The sequence below is a fragment of the Ictalurus punctatus genome, chromosome 12 (assembly GCF_001660625.3).
Source record: "Ictalurus punctatus breed USDA103 chromosome 12, Coco_2.0, whole genome shotgun sequence".
NCBI lineage: Eukaryota > Metazoa > Chordata > Actinopteri > Siluriformes > Ictaluridae > Ictalurus > Ictalurus punctatus.
In genome coordinates, this window is record NC_030427.2 from 26,338,236 (window position 1) to 26,351,616 (window position 13,381).

The following is a 13,381-nucleotide window of genomic DNA, read 5'->3' on the forward strand; positions in this document are numbered from 1 at the left end:
AGCAGATTCTGCAAGGGGTGTGCAAACTTTTGGGCACAACTGTATTTATTTAAATCCACACATTGACTTGCTACAAATTGAAGCATTATTATTATTATTATTATTATTATTATTATTATTATTATTATTATTATTATTATTTCTACTGAAACCGAAGACATTAGAAATTGATACACGGGCAGTTGTTAAGGCAACATTGTTGCTAGGGGAAACTGAAGGAGGAGGAGGAGCCTCAGTAGGGGGCGGATCTTGCATAAAATAAGTCAACCCGGAAGTAGCCGGAAAGGCAGGCACTGCTATACACATAGCGGTATCGAATAGAAATTAACCGTCGGTGACTGTCACCTTTGGAAGAAAACAAACAAACAAAACAAACACACACACACACACACATATGAACAACCGTGAAATGGTCTTTTCAGACGCCAAAACATTACTTACTTCCCTGGGAAGGTGGAAGTAATGTGCGGAAATGTCATTTTCATCCAGCTGGACGGCGTTTGCACAGAATGCGTGAGGAGGATATAACCGGGAGGCACGGATGGAGAATGATGATGATCATCACCAGCACCATCATCACCACCATCATCACTATCACCACCACCACCACGCTGGCGTTCATCTGAATACTGACCATGTGTGGTGAAGGAGGAATGGTGAAGAGTCTGCTGTGACATTTATCTGTTTCATCTGGATACTACAGAGAGAGAGAGAGAGAGAGAGAGAGAGAGAGAGAGAGAGAGAGAGAAGCTTCCCCTACCTGCTTGTCTGCAGCCCTGAAATGAATAAAGGTGAGATAAACTGTACACACAGGTTACCTGAGAGCGAAACCTCTTATTATAATAGCAAGAAAACAATTAAGATGCTTAATTAATGAAAGGGTGTGACTTTCTTCATTCAACTCCTAATTAATGAATGAATGAATGAATGAATTAATAGATCTTTCTTCTTTCAACCCTGCAGCTTGGATTTGGTTTTAGTCTGGAAGCAATGAACAGGATTTCTGTCCTGTATAAAGGGTCTGATTTCTGTGTATACTATTTTTATTATTATTATTATTATTATTATTATTATTATTGCATCTAATATAAGAGAGAAAGCATGTAGATCTCCAGCCAGGATTTCCTTCCTTTAAGAAGAAGAATGCAAAAGAACCTTGTAATGCCTGCTATGTAAACATGCTTTAAAAAAAAAAAAAAAAAAAAGAGCCCATGTGCGAGCCATTACCCCAGACGAGCTCGTTTTGAAGGTATGTAGACGTTTCGGCACATGAATTGTCCTGTCTGAGGTGTAGTGTTTAATTGTACACGTATGAGCTTTGACCTTAGTGGTGCTGAGCAGCCTACCAGGCGAATCCACGTTTACAGGAGAGGAAAGTGAGAGGGGGGGGGAGGAAGAAAAAAAAGAGGGGGGGAGGGAGGGGGGGGGGTGGAAAGGGCTAACTTCCCTCCCCTTTCTTTCCTCCTCCCCTTCTCTCTCTCTCTCTCTCTCTCTCTCTCTGTCATGTTTCCAACTGATCTGCTTCCTCTTGAGAGCTGAGAGAGCGAACAGTGACGAGGAGCGAAGTTTGATATTACAGGTATTTTTACTTTTAACGATAGGAGCTTTTACTTTCCTTGTACCATCAGCACTTCAGACTGGTCACTCGGGTCCTTCCGTAGCAGATCTTCATCAGGACTTCTTCTGGTCACTCTGCTGCTTTTGCCGTAGCTCCACCAGCCTACAGTTTCCTGATAACCTTGCCTCTTTTGGTTATTATCTGTTTTTTTGGGGGGGGGTTTGTTCCCACTCCCCTCCCTCCGTCAAAGGCCGTGTCAGGTCTGCATGTGGTTTTAATTTCGAAAGGCTGTGTTCGGTTGTTGGCACGAGGCGAGTGTGGGTATGCGCTTGGTTTTTCTGTCTGCTCAGTGGGAAAAGAAAAGAAAAGAAGAAAAAAAAAAACCAGGAGGAAAAAACGGTGTTGTCTTAATGCTTTCACACGTGTAGGCTAGGAACTTTGCGTCCTCTTTCAGTAAGAACTGCACACACGTTAAAACCGTGACGATTAAATGATGAATCTCACTAATTAATGAAGAGTTAGCGGTCCGTTGGACAGTGTTTAGCGCGTGGAGAACACTGAGAAAAGCCTCCACAGACCTCTTGTTTAACAGGATGAAGTGGAGATTAGTTGCTCGGGTAGATCTGGGAGATTATCGGTGTTATTATTGTAACGGGTAATTAGTACTCGTGCCTCCTGTGTCCGTTCTTGTTCGCTGCATGGGAATTCATGACGTACACCTCTCAGTTTCTGTAGGTCCCTGCACGCGCGTTGTGTTTGCCCATCGTTAACGCGGTAGTGGACTTTGTGTTGCTGATATCGCAGTAGGTTATGGGGAGCGCGTGCTGACGTCGTCATCCTGAACAATATTTGAATGTTTTTATGATTGGAGTTTAGACACGCCAACAAACAAAGGTATTTTCTTCAAAACAATGTAGGGAGAAATGTGGTACGAGGTTGAGGCAAGCCTTAGTTATGAACCTTGTTCATTTATTTATCGTCTTTGCATTGTTTATGGCAGGTAGGTGTCACAGAATTGTATAATCTGTCTACATCCGTATGATCCAATCTCTGTGTCTACATGTCTACAATCCAATCTCCGTTTGTACGTCTCTATGATCCAATCTCTGTTTGTACGTCTCTACGATCCAATCTCTGTTTGTACATCTCTAAAATCCAATCTCTGTGTCTACATGTCTACGATCCAATCTCTGTTTGTACGTCTCTACGATCCAATCTCTGTTTGTACGTGTCTACGATCCAATCTCTGTTTGTACGTGTCTACGATCCAATCTCTGTTTGTACGTGTCTACGATCCAATCTCCGTGTCTACATCTCTCCAATCCAGTCTCCGTTTGTACGTCTCTACGATCCAATCTCCGTTTGTACATCTCTAAAATCCAATCTCCATGTCTACATCTCTCCAATCCAGTCTCCGTTTGTACGTCTCTACGATCCAATCTCTGCTTGTATATCTCTAAAATCCAATCTCCGTGTCTACTTCTCTATGATCCAGTCTCTGTTTGTACGTCTCTACAGTCAAATCTCTGTTTGTACGTCTCTACAGTCAAATCTCCATGTTTGTACGTCTCTACAGTCAAATCTCTGTTTGTACGTCTCTACAGTCAAATCTCTGTTTGTACGTCTCTACAGTCAAATCTCCGTGTCTACGTCTCTACGGTCCGGTCTCCGTCTCTGCGTCTCTACGATCCAATCTCCATATTTGTCTAGAGCCTTAACGAGTGTCCGTTTTCCTCCGGAATTTTCTTTTTAAATTCGCTTCTAATTTACGTCGTACGTTTAAAAGTTTTCCCCTCGCCTGATATTTTAATCTGTCTCATGCCACTGTTGAATCCTCTGTTCTGCTTGGTCAGAAGGTGTTGATTCATTTTCTATAACAGCGGCTCTGGCGAACGTTCCAGCTGCGAGGTTTACGGTAAAGCGCTTATTGTGATACGTTATCGTTTCCATAGTAACAGCTCGTTCACGTGACTTATACGACGTGCGTTTCGCATACGGATTAAAAAGCGCGTGTAACTGTTGAGTGAGCTGGTGAAAGTTTCCGTGAGGAGATGTTTGTTTATTTAGCGTTTCGGAAGGAGTCTCCAGTGTCGGCACTTTGGAACAGTCAGAAGTAAAGCTGCAAGGAAAATTCCTCAGGACTGATTTGCAGTTCTGGTTGTTTTTTTTGTTTTTGTTTTTTTGTGTGTGTGTGTGTGTGTGGGGGGGGGGGGGGGGGGGTTGGCTTCTTATCTTGAAGAGCGAAAGAAGAGGGTGGTGAGGGACAACAGGTTTATCGCTGCTATAACATGGCTACAGGAACTAATCACACGTGGACGTTTGATAACTTGAGACGTAACTCTAAACAGATAAAAAGTATTATTTCTTGAAGCATTGCTGTGGTGTAAGAGGAATAAAGCGCTGCTGGTAGCGGTAACTACGCGTAATGTGATACCAGCCTGTCCTGATTAAATTCTTCTAACCGCATACCCCCCAACACTTTCTGTCTGAACTTCCTGTGTCATGTTGCCACATTTTCCAGCTTCCTGGTAGGAAATAGCTGCTAATCTAATTCTGTTGTTTTTAAGTGAGAGATGTATATTTTTCAGGACGTTCTCTCGGGTGTAAAAAGCCGATGGGAGTTTAACCCGGTCAGCACGGCGGACTGAGCGATTAGCCGGCGCTCCTGTGAGTATTGACGTTCCTGTGCAGACTCGTGGCTGACACGGGGGATGAATGGACTTTGTCGTTCTGAAATACTTCACAGGCCGAGCGTTCGCTCTCTGGATTTTGAGTGAGCGGTGGATGTTGTGGGAAGCAAACCACTTCTGTCTGAGAATTCGGAATAATGCTCGTTTCATGAAGGTTGTGTTTTTGTAAAAAGGACCAAAAAAAAAAAAATGCTGTTGTCTTTTTATCTGCCGTTTTTTTTTTTTTAAGACGACTGAGAATTTTTACTACTAGAGTTTTTCCGTGCATTGATTAGACCACGTGACCGACACGAGTCGTGTTACCGTTTTCCGTTATTTGGACACGATGTGCATAAATTTCCCGCACGGGCTTTATGGCCGACGAAAAAGTGCCTCCTCGGAGAAGGTTTACGACCCCATAAATCCACGGGATCATGGGTAGAGACGTCATGTTTCTGTTGCAGGACGGGGGAGGGATTTCTGAGCACTTTAAAAGTCGACGTTGCCGTACTTCCCCCTGAAGTGCTGTGTAATGTAACTACAGTATAAATGTCCGGCATGCCGATCACACGGCGACCGTGACCAATCAAATCCGGAACGGAGCTTTGCTCTCCACCCAAAACTCGGAGCAATCCTTCCCTTCATGTCATACACTCCATCCTACAGAGAGTCAGGGATGGGATTCATGACTCCTCTCGAGTATTTGTACACTTCACGGTTCAATCCGAATCCTGCTGTGATTATTCACATTCCAACACTATCAGGATCATCAGCGTGGGTGCGTTTGAAACTACATTCCAGTCGATTGATGCGTCCACTTCTTTCGTTTCTCTTCTTTCTTTTTTTTTTTTTTAAACAGAACCCATACTAACCCAACAGATATTAGTATCTGAACCCTCTTGGTCAGCAGATGCAAAGAGAAACAGTTAACGCGCTCATTCCGATACGTCATCGATTCGATCGTCGGATTTCATTGAGGTTTTATTTATTTATTTTAATTGTTTCCTCTCTCTCTCTCTCTCTCTCTCTCTCTCTCTCTCTCTCTCTCTCTCAAAATTTGCTATGTAACTTGCTGGAGTTTTTTTTTTTTGCCCTTTTTTTTTTTTTTTTTTTTGCAGAAAACGACCAGAATTAGTGAAATCGCAGTCGCACGAAATTGTTTCGCGCGGCCTTTCACAGTGATGTTTGTTGGTACACGAGACCTTTTGAGCTGTACTCGTGTTCGACGCACGTCCCTGGTGCAGTTTATCCAGTCCTGTGCGTTTATGTAAGTTATTTACATGAAGCTCATAGATAAAGGAAAGAGTTTTTACATACAGTATTTAAAAAAACAACAACAACAACAACAATCATTTATACTCTTTACTCTTTGGTGTGATTAATGACCAGCCCATACAGGTTTCCGTGCAGTTTTTTTGTGATCGTTGCGTCCAAAATTGCGAGAGAAAAAAAAAAAAAAAAAATTGCTGCAGCTTTTTATATATATATATATATATATATATATATATATATATATATATATATATATATATATATATATATATATATATATATAAAAAATATATATTTTCGATGTAATTTCTGTTTTTTTTGCACTTTTTTTTTTTTTTTTTTTTGCTGAAAACTACTTGAATTGGCGAAATTGCACATAACGGTTTCCGCAGCGATGTTTGTTGGTAAACGAGACCTTGGCTGTACCCGTGTCCGGCGCACGTGAATAGAAGAGGGATTTGGCGGGATGCGTGTCGTGATGACGACGTCACGTGACGTGAGCCTGCGGAAAATCTGCTGCGATTTTTGAAAAATCCCACGCGCCTCCAAAGATTGCCGAGTGTGCTTGATTTTGCGTTCGTTTCTGCGAGCGCAAAGACGTGAAATCTTGAAATCCTGCAGGGACTGTACGATTACTTACACAGGGACATGTATGCCGGACACTTCGCATAATCTACAACGAATAATAATAATAAGAGGAAGAAAGATGGGGGAACAAAACCATATAATTGTTGATATAGTGAAGTTTCCTGTTAGGAGACGTTTATTTAACTAACCTTCATGGAAGGAGCCTCCAGTGTCAAACTGGAAAACTGTACGTTTTCCAACATGGGGAAGTTTTCACAGCGTTGCACTTTGCGCTTTCCTGGTAACAAGCTTTCTCTTTTTTTTTTTTAAAGAAAAGTGAGGGATTTACGGTTTACAGCTACGATAACGTAAGTGATTTCACGGACGATTTCCACAATATGTGATGTAACTGTAAACGGATAAAAAGTACAGTGTGTCGTTCTTTATTAAATAGAAATTCGTAATCGTTTGCACATTGCTTGTGGTATAAGAGGAATAAAACGCGCGCTGTTATCGGGAAACGAATCAGCTTCTGGGTGGTGACCGCGGTAACTCCTACGTTGTTGGGACGCATCACACCACCCTATAGTTGTTTTATTCCTTACATAAGCCACTGAGGTACACAGTTTTACATAGACATTACCTGATGCTATTCTCTGTCGGAATTGATGATCGTAGTCGATGGTCTTGGCTGTGTTATCACACCTAACGAAGCACACGACCTCGAATCGTGGTTGCTGTACAGTGAACAGGGTGTGTCGCTTCCTGATGTCATCATAGTCTCCAGCACCTCTGAGTTCATAAGAACACTGCTGACATTTTGGTTTTTATACAAGATTCATACTTCCTCTTTCAGCCTGAAAACTGTGGGTCTAAAGGAAATGTTGAGCAAGAACCAGACATATACCTGCCCTACTTACCGAGAAATAGGCTAAGATTAAACTCCACTCATAGAGATATTTATATTTGAAATGCCGTATACGATCCTCGTCTACAGTGCGGGTCAGGTGCCGATTTAAAAATGTTAGGAAAAGATATTGCGATATCTCAGAAAAGTAATATCAAGTGATGATGATGATAATAATAATAATAATAATAATAATAATAATAATAATAATAAAAGTCAGCGTCTGGTCAGAAGATTTATATCAGCTAAAGGTGGGGGGATCTTTTAGACCTGGAGATCTTTTTCACCTGTGTTTGGATATGGAGGGTTTGGGGTTTTAACTGTTGAAGATTCACTTTTACGGTTTTATTTAGTTTTTTACAGCAGAGGCAAGCAACTTCCCTATCCTTCAGTATTCGATACTAAATCCTCCATTTCTCACATTCAGCCCGAGCATCCGTTTTGTTTTGTTTTTTTTAACTTCTAGAAGAAAGTGTCAGGTGTATCTTTTGATACATGTATTCTCTAAGGGTAGACTGCTGGGAAGGCTTGCCGTAACCATTTACAAAAGACTTGACGTCACCTACCGTGAGAGGAAAACATGATATTTGAGTCACCTGTGATGTGGACTCGTGGTTTTGGACTTATTTTGTTTTTAACTGTTGACATTTTTGTCTTGCTCCAGCGTTCTCCTCCCTTCGGTCGCTCCTTTGGTGCCACTGGGCCATGGTTCGTAAGAAAGGCTCCCTTATCTTATGCGGAGCGGTTCTGTTCATCGCCTGGAATGCCTTGCTGCTTCTGTTTCTCTGGGGAAGGCCACCCATCGGTCGACTCGGAGACGGAGGCGGAGCCGAACCGGGCGCAGGAGAGGAATGGCAAGCTGGGAAAGGGAAGCGAGGTGGAGCCAGCGGGCTGGCGGGCGAAGTGATCCGATTGGCAGAAGAGGTGGAATCGGAATTGGAGACTCAAAAGAAACTCCTGAAACAGATACAGAGCCACAGGTCATTGTGGGAACAGAATAAAAACCTGAGGAAAAAAGAGGCGGAGGACTCGAGGGACAAAAAAGAAGGATTTAAAGAACCTCAGGAGTTGCCCCAGTTACCCACCTTAGTGGGAAATGAAATAATTGTCAAAAACAAGCAGGTTCCTGTTGTCACAAACCCTCCGCCAGACGCGAAGCAGGACAAGGAGACGAACAATGACAAACCGTTGGACAAAAATAACGTGGACCTTACAGATCCTAGTCCTCAAACTGTCATCCCGATCTTGGTCATCGCTTGTGACAGGGTTACAGTGAAAAGAAGTTTGGACAAGCTGATACAGTACCGGCCTTCAGTGGAGCTTTATCCAATCGTCGTGAGCCAGGACTGCGGTCACGGCGATACGGCCCGGGTCATCGGCTCCTATGGCAGTCAGGTGACCCACATCAGCCAACCAGATCTCTCCAACATTCCTGTGCGGCCCGATCACAGGAAGTTCCAGGGTTACTATAAGATCTCCAGACACTACCGTTGGGCCCTGAACCAAGTGTTTAACACGTTCGGTTACTCCACTGTGGTCATCGTAGAAGACGATTTGGAGGTAAGAACACGGGCCTGATCATAACACGTGCAGAGTGCGTATTCAAACCGGTACAAAGACTGTGATTGGCTCTGAACTTGCTCTGCCATTGGACTAATTTTATAGTCAGCAGCTGTGCATTGGACAAATCGAGCTACCTGAACAATAGCGTTATCCGGAATCGAAACGCTTTTTATCGACTTATTTATTTATTTGTTTGTTTATGTGTTTATTTAGAGTTTATGTGGAAGAAGGATGAGAGACTTGTCGGTGTTGCAGGATCTGCTTTTATCTGTTTCTCAAGTAGCTCTTTTGAAACTGTCTCAGCTCAGACTCGCTCATTATAAAGTCAAATTTGCACCTGAGAAGTAAATAAGGATCTTGTCATTGAACTTGAGTTCTCAAAAGGCCTGTACAAAGCGGCAGCAAACCTTATTGAGGGAATGAAAACATTTTTTTGATCGGATTAATTCAATTTATAATTCTGCACTGGGTAATAATGATAATAATAATAATAAGTAGAAGAAGAATGCTGTTCTTCGGGTATAATCAGTTTAAAAGTATAATCACTCCAAGTGGTTAGCTTTAGGCCAAAAATGAGTTGTAATGCTATACTTAATGAGTGTTCTTTCTCCATGTTTTGTTGTGACACTGGACAAACCGCATAAACCACCACACATAGTGTATAGTGAAGCATGACACAAAAGCAGGAAAAACTCATTTGTCTTGTGTAGGCCTTGGATATTTAACACCACTGCTGATTCGATTCATACCGAGATTGAATTCCAGTTTTTGGAGATTACGGGCCAGTGTTTGAGCTGGGTAATTTATCTCCAGCTCGCAGAATTGACCTTTTCAAAGCTACAGTTTAATGTGATAGTGCGTTTAGAAATTTGTACAAAATGCAACAAAACGTCCAAAAAGACTTGACGTGTGTGCATTTTGACTTAAGACTTAACTCTGTTCATTGTTTGCATTTACATTTATTCATTTGGCAGACGCTTTTATCCCAAGCGACTGACAAATGAGAACATACAAGTAAAATGAGAAAAAATACAAGTAACATGAGAGCTGTTTATATGAGAATAATTTAAGACTTGACTTTACGTAGGAGTGTAGTCTGTATTTATTTATGTAGGAAGGACTTAAGACGACTTTGTTTTTGTAGGAAATTGACTTGACATTATTAACCTAGGAACTTCGCTTGAGACCTGACATTATTAACCTAGGAACTTGACTTGAGACCTGACATTATTAACCTAGGAACTTGGTTTGAGACCTGACATTATTAACCTAGGAACTTGGTTTGAGACCTGACATTATTAACCTAGGAACTTGACTTGAGACCTGACATTATTAACCTAGGAATTTGGTTTGAGACCTGACATTATTAACCTAGGAATTTGGTTTGAGACCTGACATTATTAACCTAGGAACTTGGTTTGAGACCTGACATTATTTACCTAGGAATTTGGTTTGAGACCTGACATTATTTACCTAGGAATTTGACTTGAGACCTGACATTATTAACCTAGGAACTTGACTTGAGACCTGACATTATTAACCTAGGAACTTGGTTTGAGACCTGACATTATTTACCTAGGAATTTGACTTGAGACCTGACATTATTAACCTAGGAATTTGGATTGAGACCTGACATTATTTACCTAGGAATTTGACTTGAGACCTGACATTATTAACCTAGGAATTTGGTTTGAGACCTGACATTATTTACCTAGGAACTTGACTTGAGACCTGACATTATTTACCTAGGAACTTGACTTGAGACCTGACATTATTTACCTAGGAACTTGGTTTGAGACCTGACATTATTTACCTAGGAATTTGACTTAAGACCAGACCTTATTAACATAGGCATTTGGCTTGAGACCTGACATTATTAACCTAGGAATTAGACTCGAGAACTGAGATTATTAATGTAGGAATGTGACTTAACACTTGACTTTGTTTAAATCCAGGAATGTCTTAAGACTTCACCTGTATGCATCTGACTTAAGACTTAACTCTGTTCATGTATGCGTTTAAGACTTAAGACTCAAATTGAGACTCTTTGCAAATCTTTAATGTGCAAGATTTCTCAGTTGAGCCAGTCAGATCCCAGATGTCATCATTTGACTTAAATATGTGTTAACCTATCTTACTTAAATCAATAGATCCACAATAAGGCATGAGTGTTCTTTAATGCAACTGTAATGAATATAGTGGAAAAATCCAGCGTACGCACTTCACTGACCCAGCTCCTCGCACACCGCAGTGCTGCAAGGCCAGACGCAGTGAATTGAGGTTTTATACGTAATCAAATCGCAAGGTCTGCATAAGCACCTGCCTCAACGCAAGAGGCGACTTTTGACAAAGACGTGCAGAGTGGCTGAGAGTGCTATCTATCACAAAAGACTAGGTTTTAATCCATCTTTTCGAAATTCTGCTGACTGCTGGAATTCCAGTCTGTTCCCACAGATTAGCACAGTGAACCGATCGTTGAATTAAACAGCGAAGCCGGAAAAGCTCTGTACAGTCAGGTGTCCCGAAAGCGCCACCCGTTTACGTTCCAAACTCCAAGTATCATCATCTGAAATTGAACTAATTCAAATACCAAGTGAGTTTGAGAAATCTTGTCTTTCCAAATCTTAACAACACTTGTGCTGCTTTGTAGGTGGCGCCGGACTTTTTCGAGTATTTCCGCGCTCTCCACCCGATCCTGCTCTCCGACCCGACGCTGTGGTGCATCTCAGCCTGGAACGACAACGGCCGTGACGGCCTGGTGGACCCGGGCAAGCCTGACCTCCTCTATCGGACAGATTTCTTCCCGGGTCTAGGATGGATGCTGTTGAAGGAGGTGTGGGCAGAGCTGGAGCCCAAGTGGCCCAAGGCATTCTGGGACGACTGGATGCGTCACCCAGAGCAAAGGAAAGAGCGTTCCTGCATTCGCCCAGAGATCTCCAGAACTATGACTTTCGGCCGGAAAGGAGTCAGTCTGGGTCAATTTTTCGATCAGTATCTGCGCTACATTAAACTCAACGCTGAATTTGTGCCTTTCACTAAACGGGATTTGTCTTATTTGGTCAGGGGGCACTACGATGAAGACTTTAATAAAGAAGTGTACAGTGCGCCTTTGGTGAAAGTGGAGGAGCTGCAGCAGGGTGGCAGTTTGCAGGGTTCAGGACCGTTCAGGGTGCAGTACTCTAGCAGGGACAGTTTCAAGGTTTTAGCCAGGAATTTGGGCGTGATGGACGACTTAAAGTCTGGCGTTCCACGTGCCGGTTACAGGGGTGTGGTCAGCTTTCTCTCGCGCGGTCGAAGGGTTTATTTGGCACCCCCTGAGGGCTGGACAAAATATGACACAAGCTGGAGCTGAAGGATCTCGTACGGAACGTGAACTGAGTGTCAGAACCATGCAAGAGGAGATGATTGTCCTCTTAAACCAAAGAAAACATGCATGGTAGAGATGGGAATGCACGGTCAAAATGTGAGCGATTTTATGAAGGAAGGCAGCTTCGGTCTGTTCTGAAGATTCACCTGCCATTCACACTAGCAAGCGACAACACCTCGGTCACTTGTGGTGGCGTGTAGCGACTGCCACCGATATCACCTTTCGGGTGCGCACTGGCTGCGTTTTTATTATTTTTTTAACTACTGTTATAAGATGCGGTAGTCTTTCATTTTCTTCACTCTTTTAGCACCAAAGGCTATCGAAAGGGAACTGAGCACTGGTCCGAAACCTAGTGTGAGACCAGCGATTCTAGGGAAACTTCATTTGCGTTTCAGTGCACCATGGGTAATTTGGATAGAATCGAAAATTTCGAATTCAAATGTCACAGAGTGCGGCTCGACGTCACGCAGCTTTTCATAGAAAATCGATATCCGGCTGTCGCTTTCGTCACTTGCTAGTGTGGACACGTTTAGGGTTAAACACCCAGTTGTACTGGGAACAACAACAACAACAATCCCTCATGCACATACAGCAGTCGTATTCAGAAAAGACCCAAAGTGAAAAGTATTACCGTTTCCATGCCAACGAAGGCTTGACATCATCACTGCTAAATTGTATAGTTTCAGACTGACTATCATAAAAGATCTCTCACTCAATGAACCCAGTGAGAGTTGTTTTTTTTTTTTTTTATTATTATTATTATTATTTTTAAATGATTTACTGATATTGTTCGAATGAAGTAATGAATGAAGGTATAAATGTCGTTTAACCTGACTGATGCATTCAGACAAAAGCAGATTTGACCTACCTTTTAAAGGAGCACTACTTTTGGCAAAGTTCCCACATGTGAAGTACCAAAACGTCTGCTGAAGTACTTGAACGCTGCTTCGTTCTCGATAATTTGGGAGCACTTTCAATACGTTTAGTCCGAGATGTCCTAAATGTTGGGTTTGTTGCAGAACCGGTGACCACAGACAACTTGCTTTCCGTGTCGTGTCAAACGCAGTCGTTTCAGTGGATCCAAGTGGACTGGACAAGAGGACGGATCGAATCTAATTTAAAAAATATGCTGTATTCGTGGGAAGGTTTGAAATGTCCTAATGTCTGTGTGACAAAGTATAAAACCACTGCCTGATGTGTTGTTTATAAAAAATTTAATACATTGATAATAAATGACTATTTTGATATGTCGGTATGCGAGTGGAATTTATCAACCGTCGATGTGATGAGCGTCGGGGTACGATCACGTTTTGAAGTGCTACAGTTCCGAGCTGAACTTCTGAGCTGTAGTTTACACCACAGCTCTGTTTGACACTGTACATTTGTAAAACACCCACCTGAACACTGTACTTCCATATTCCTATAAAAATCTATTCACGCATACCCGCTGTACATCTGCACCAGTATGATAGATCTGG

General features: G+C 42.3%; 1 protein-coding gene across 5 annotated transcripts; it reads left to right on the top strand.

Moving 5' to 3' along the window:
- The first annotated feature begins 276 nt into the window (after positions 1-276).
- Positions 277-13,150, top strand: mgat1b (alpha-1,3-mannosyl-glycoprotein 2-beta-N-acetylglucosaminyltransferase b). 5 transcript variants are annotated; one of them, XM_017481445.3, is made up of 3 exons: positions 277-791; positions 7,638-8,533; positions 11,187-13,150. In XM_017481445.3, the coding sequence occupies exons 1-3, from the start codon at positions 782-784 to the stop codon at positions 11,886-11,888; spliced, it is 1,608 nt and encodes a 535-aa protein (XP_017336934.1). In that variant the 5' UTR covers positions 277-781; the 3' UTR covers positions 11,889-13,150. The 5 variants fall into 5 exon arrangements, with proteins under 5 accessions (XP_017336934.1, XP_017336935.1, XP_017336938.1 ...); XM_017481446.3 differs by lacking the exon at positions 277-791 and adding an exon at positions 1,456-1,579; XM_017481449.3 differs by lacking the exon at positions 277-791 and adding an exon at positions 1,630-1,879.
- The last annotated feature ends 231 nt before the right edge of the window (positions 13,151-13,381 follow it).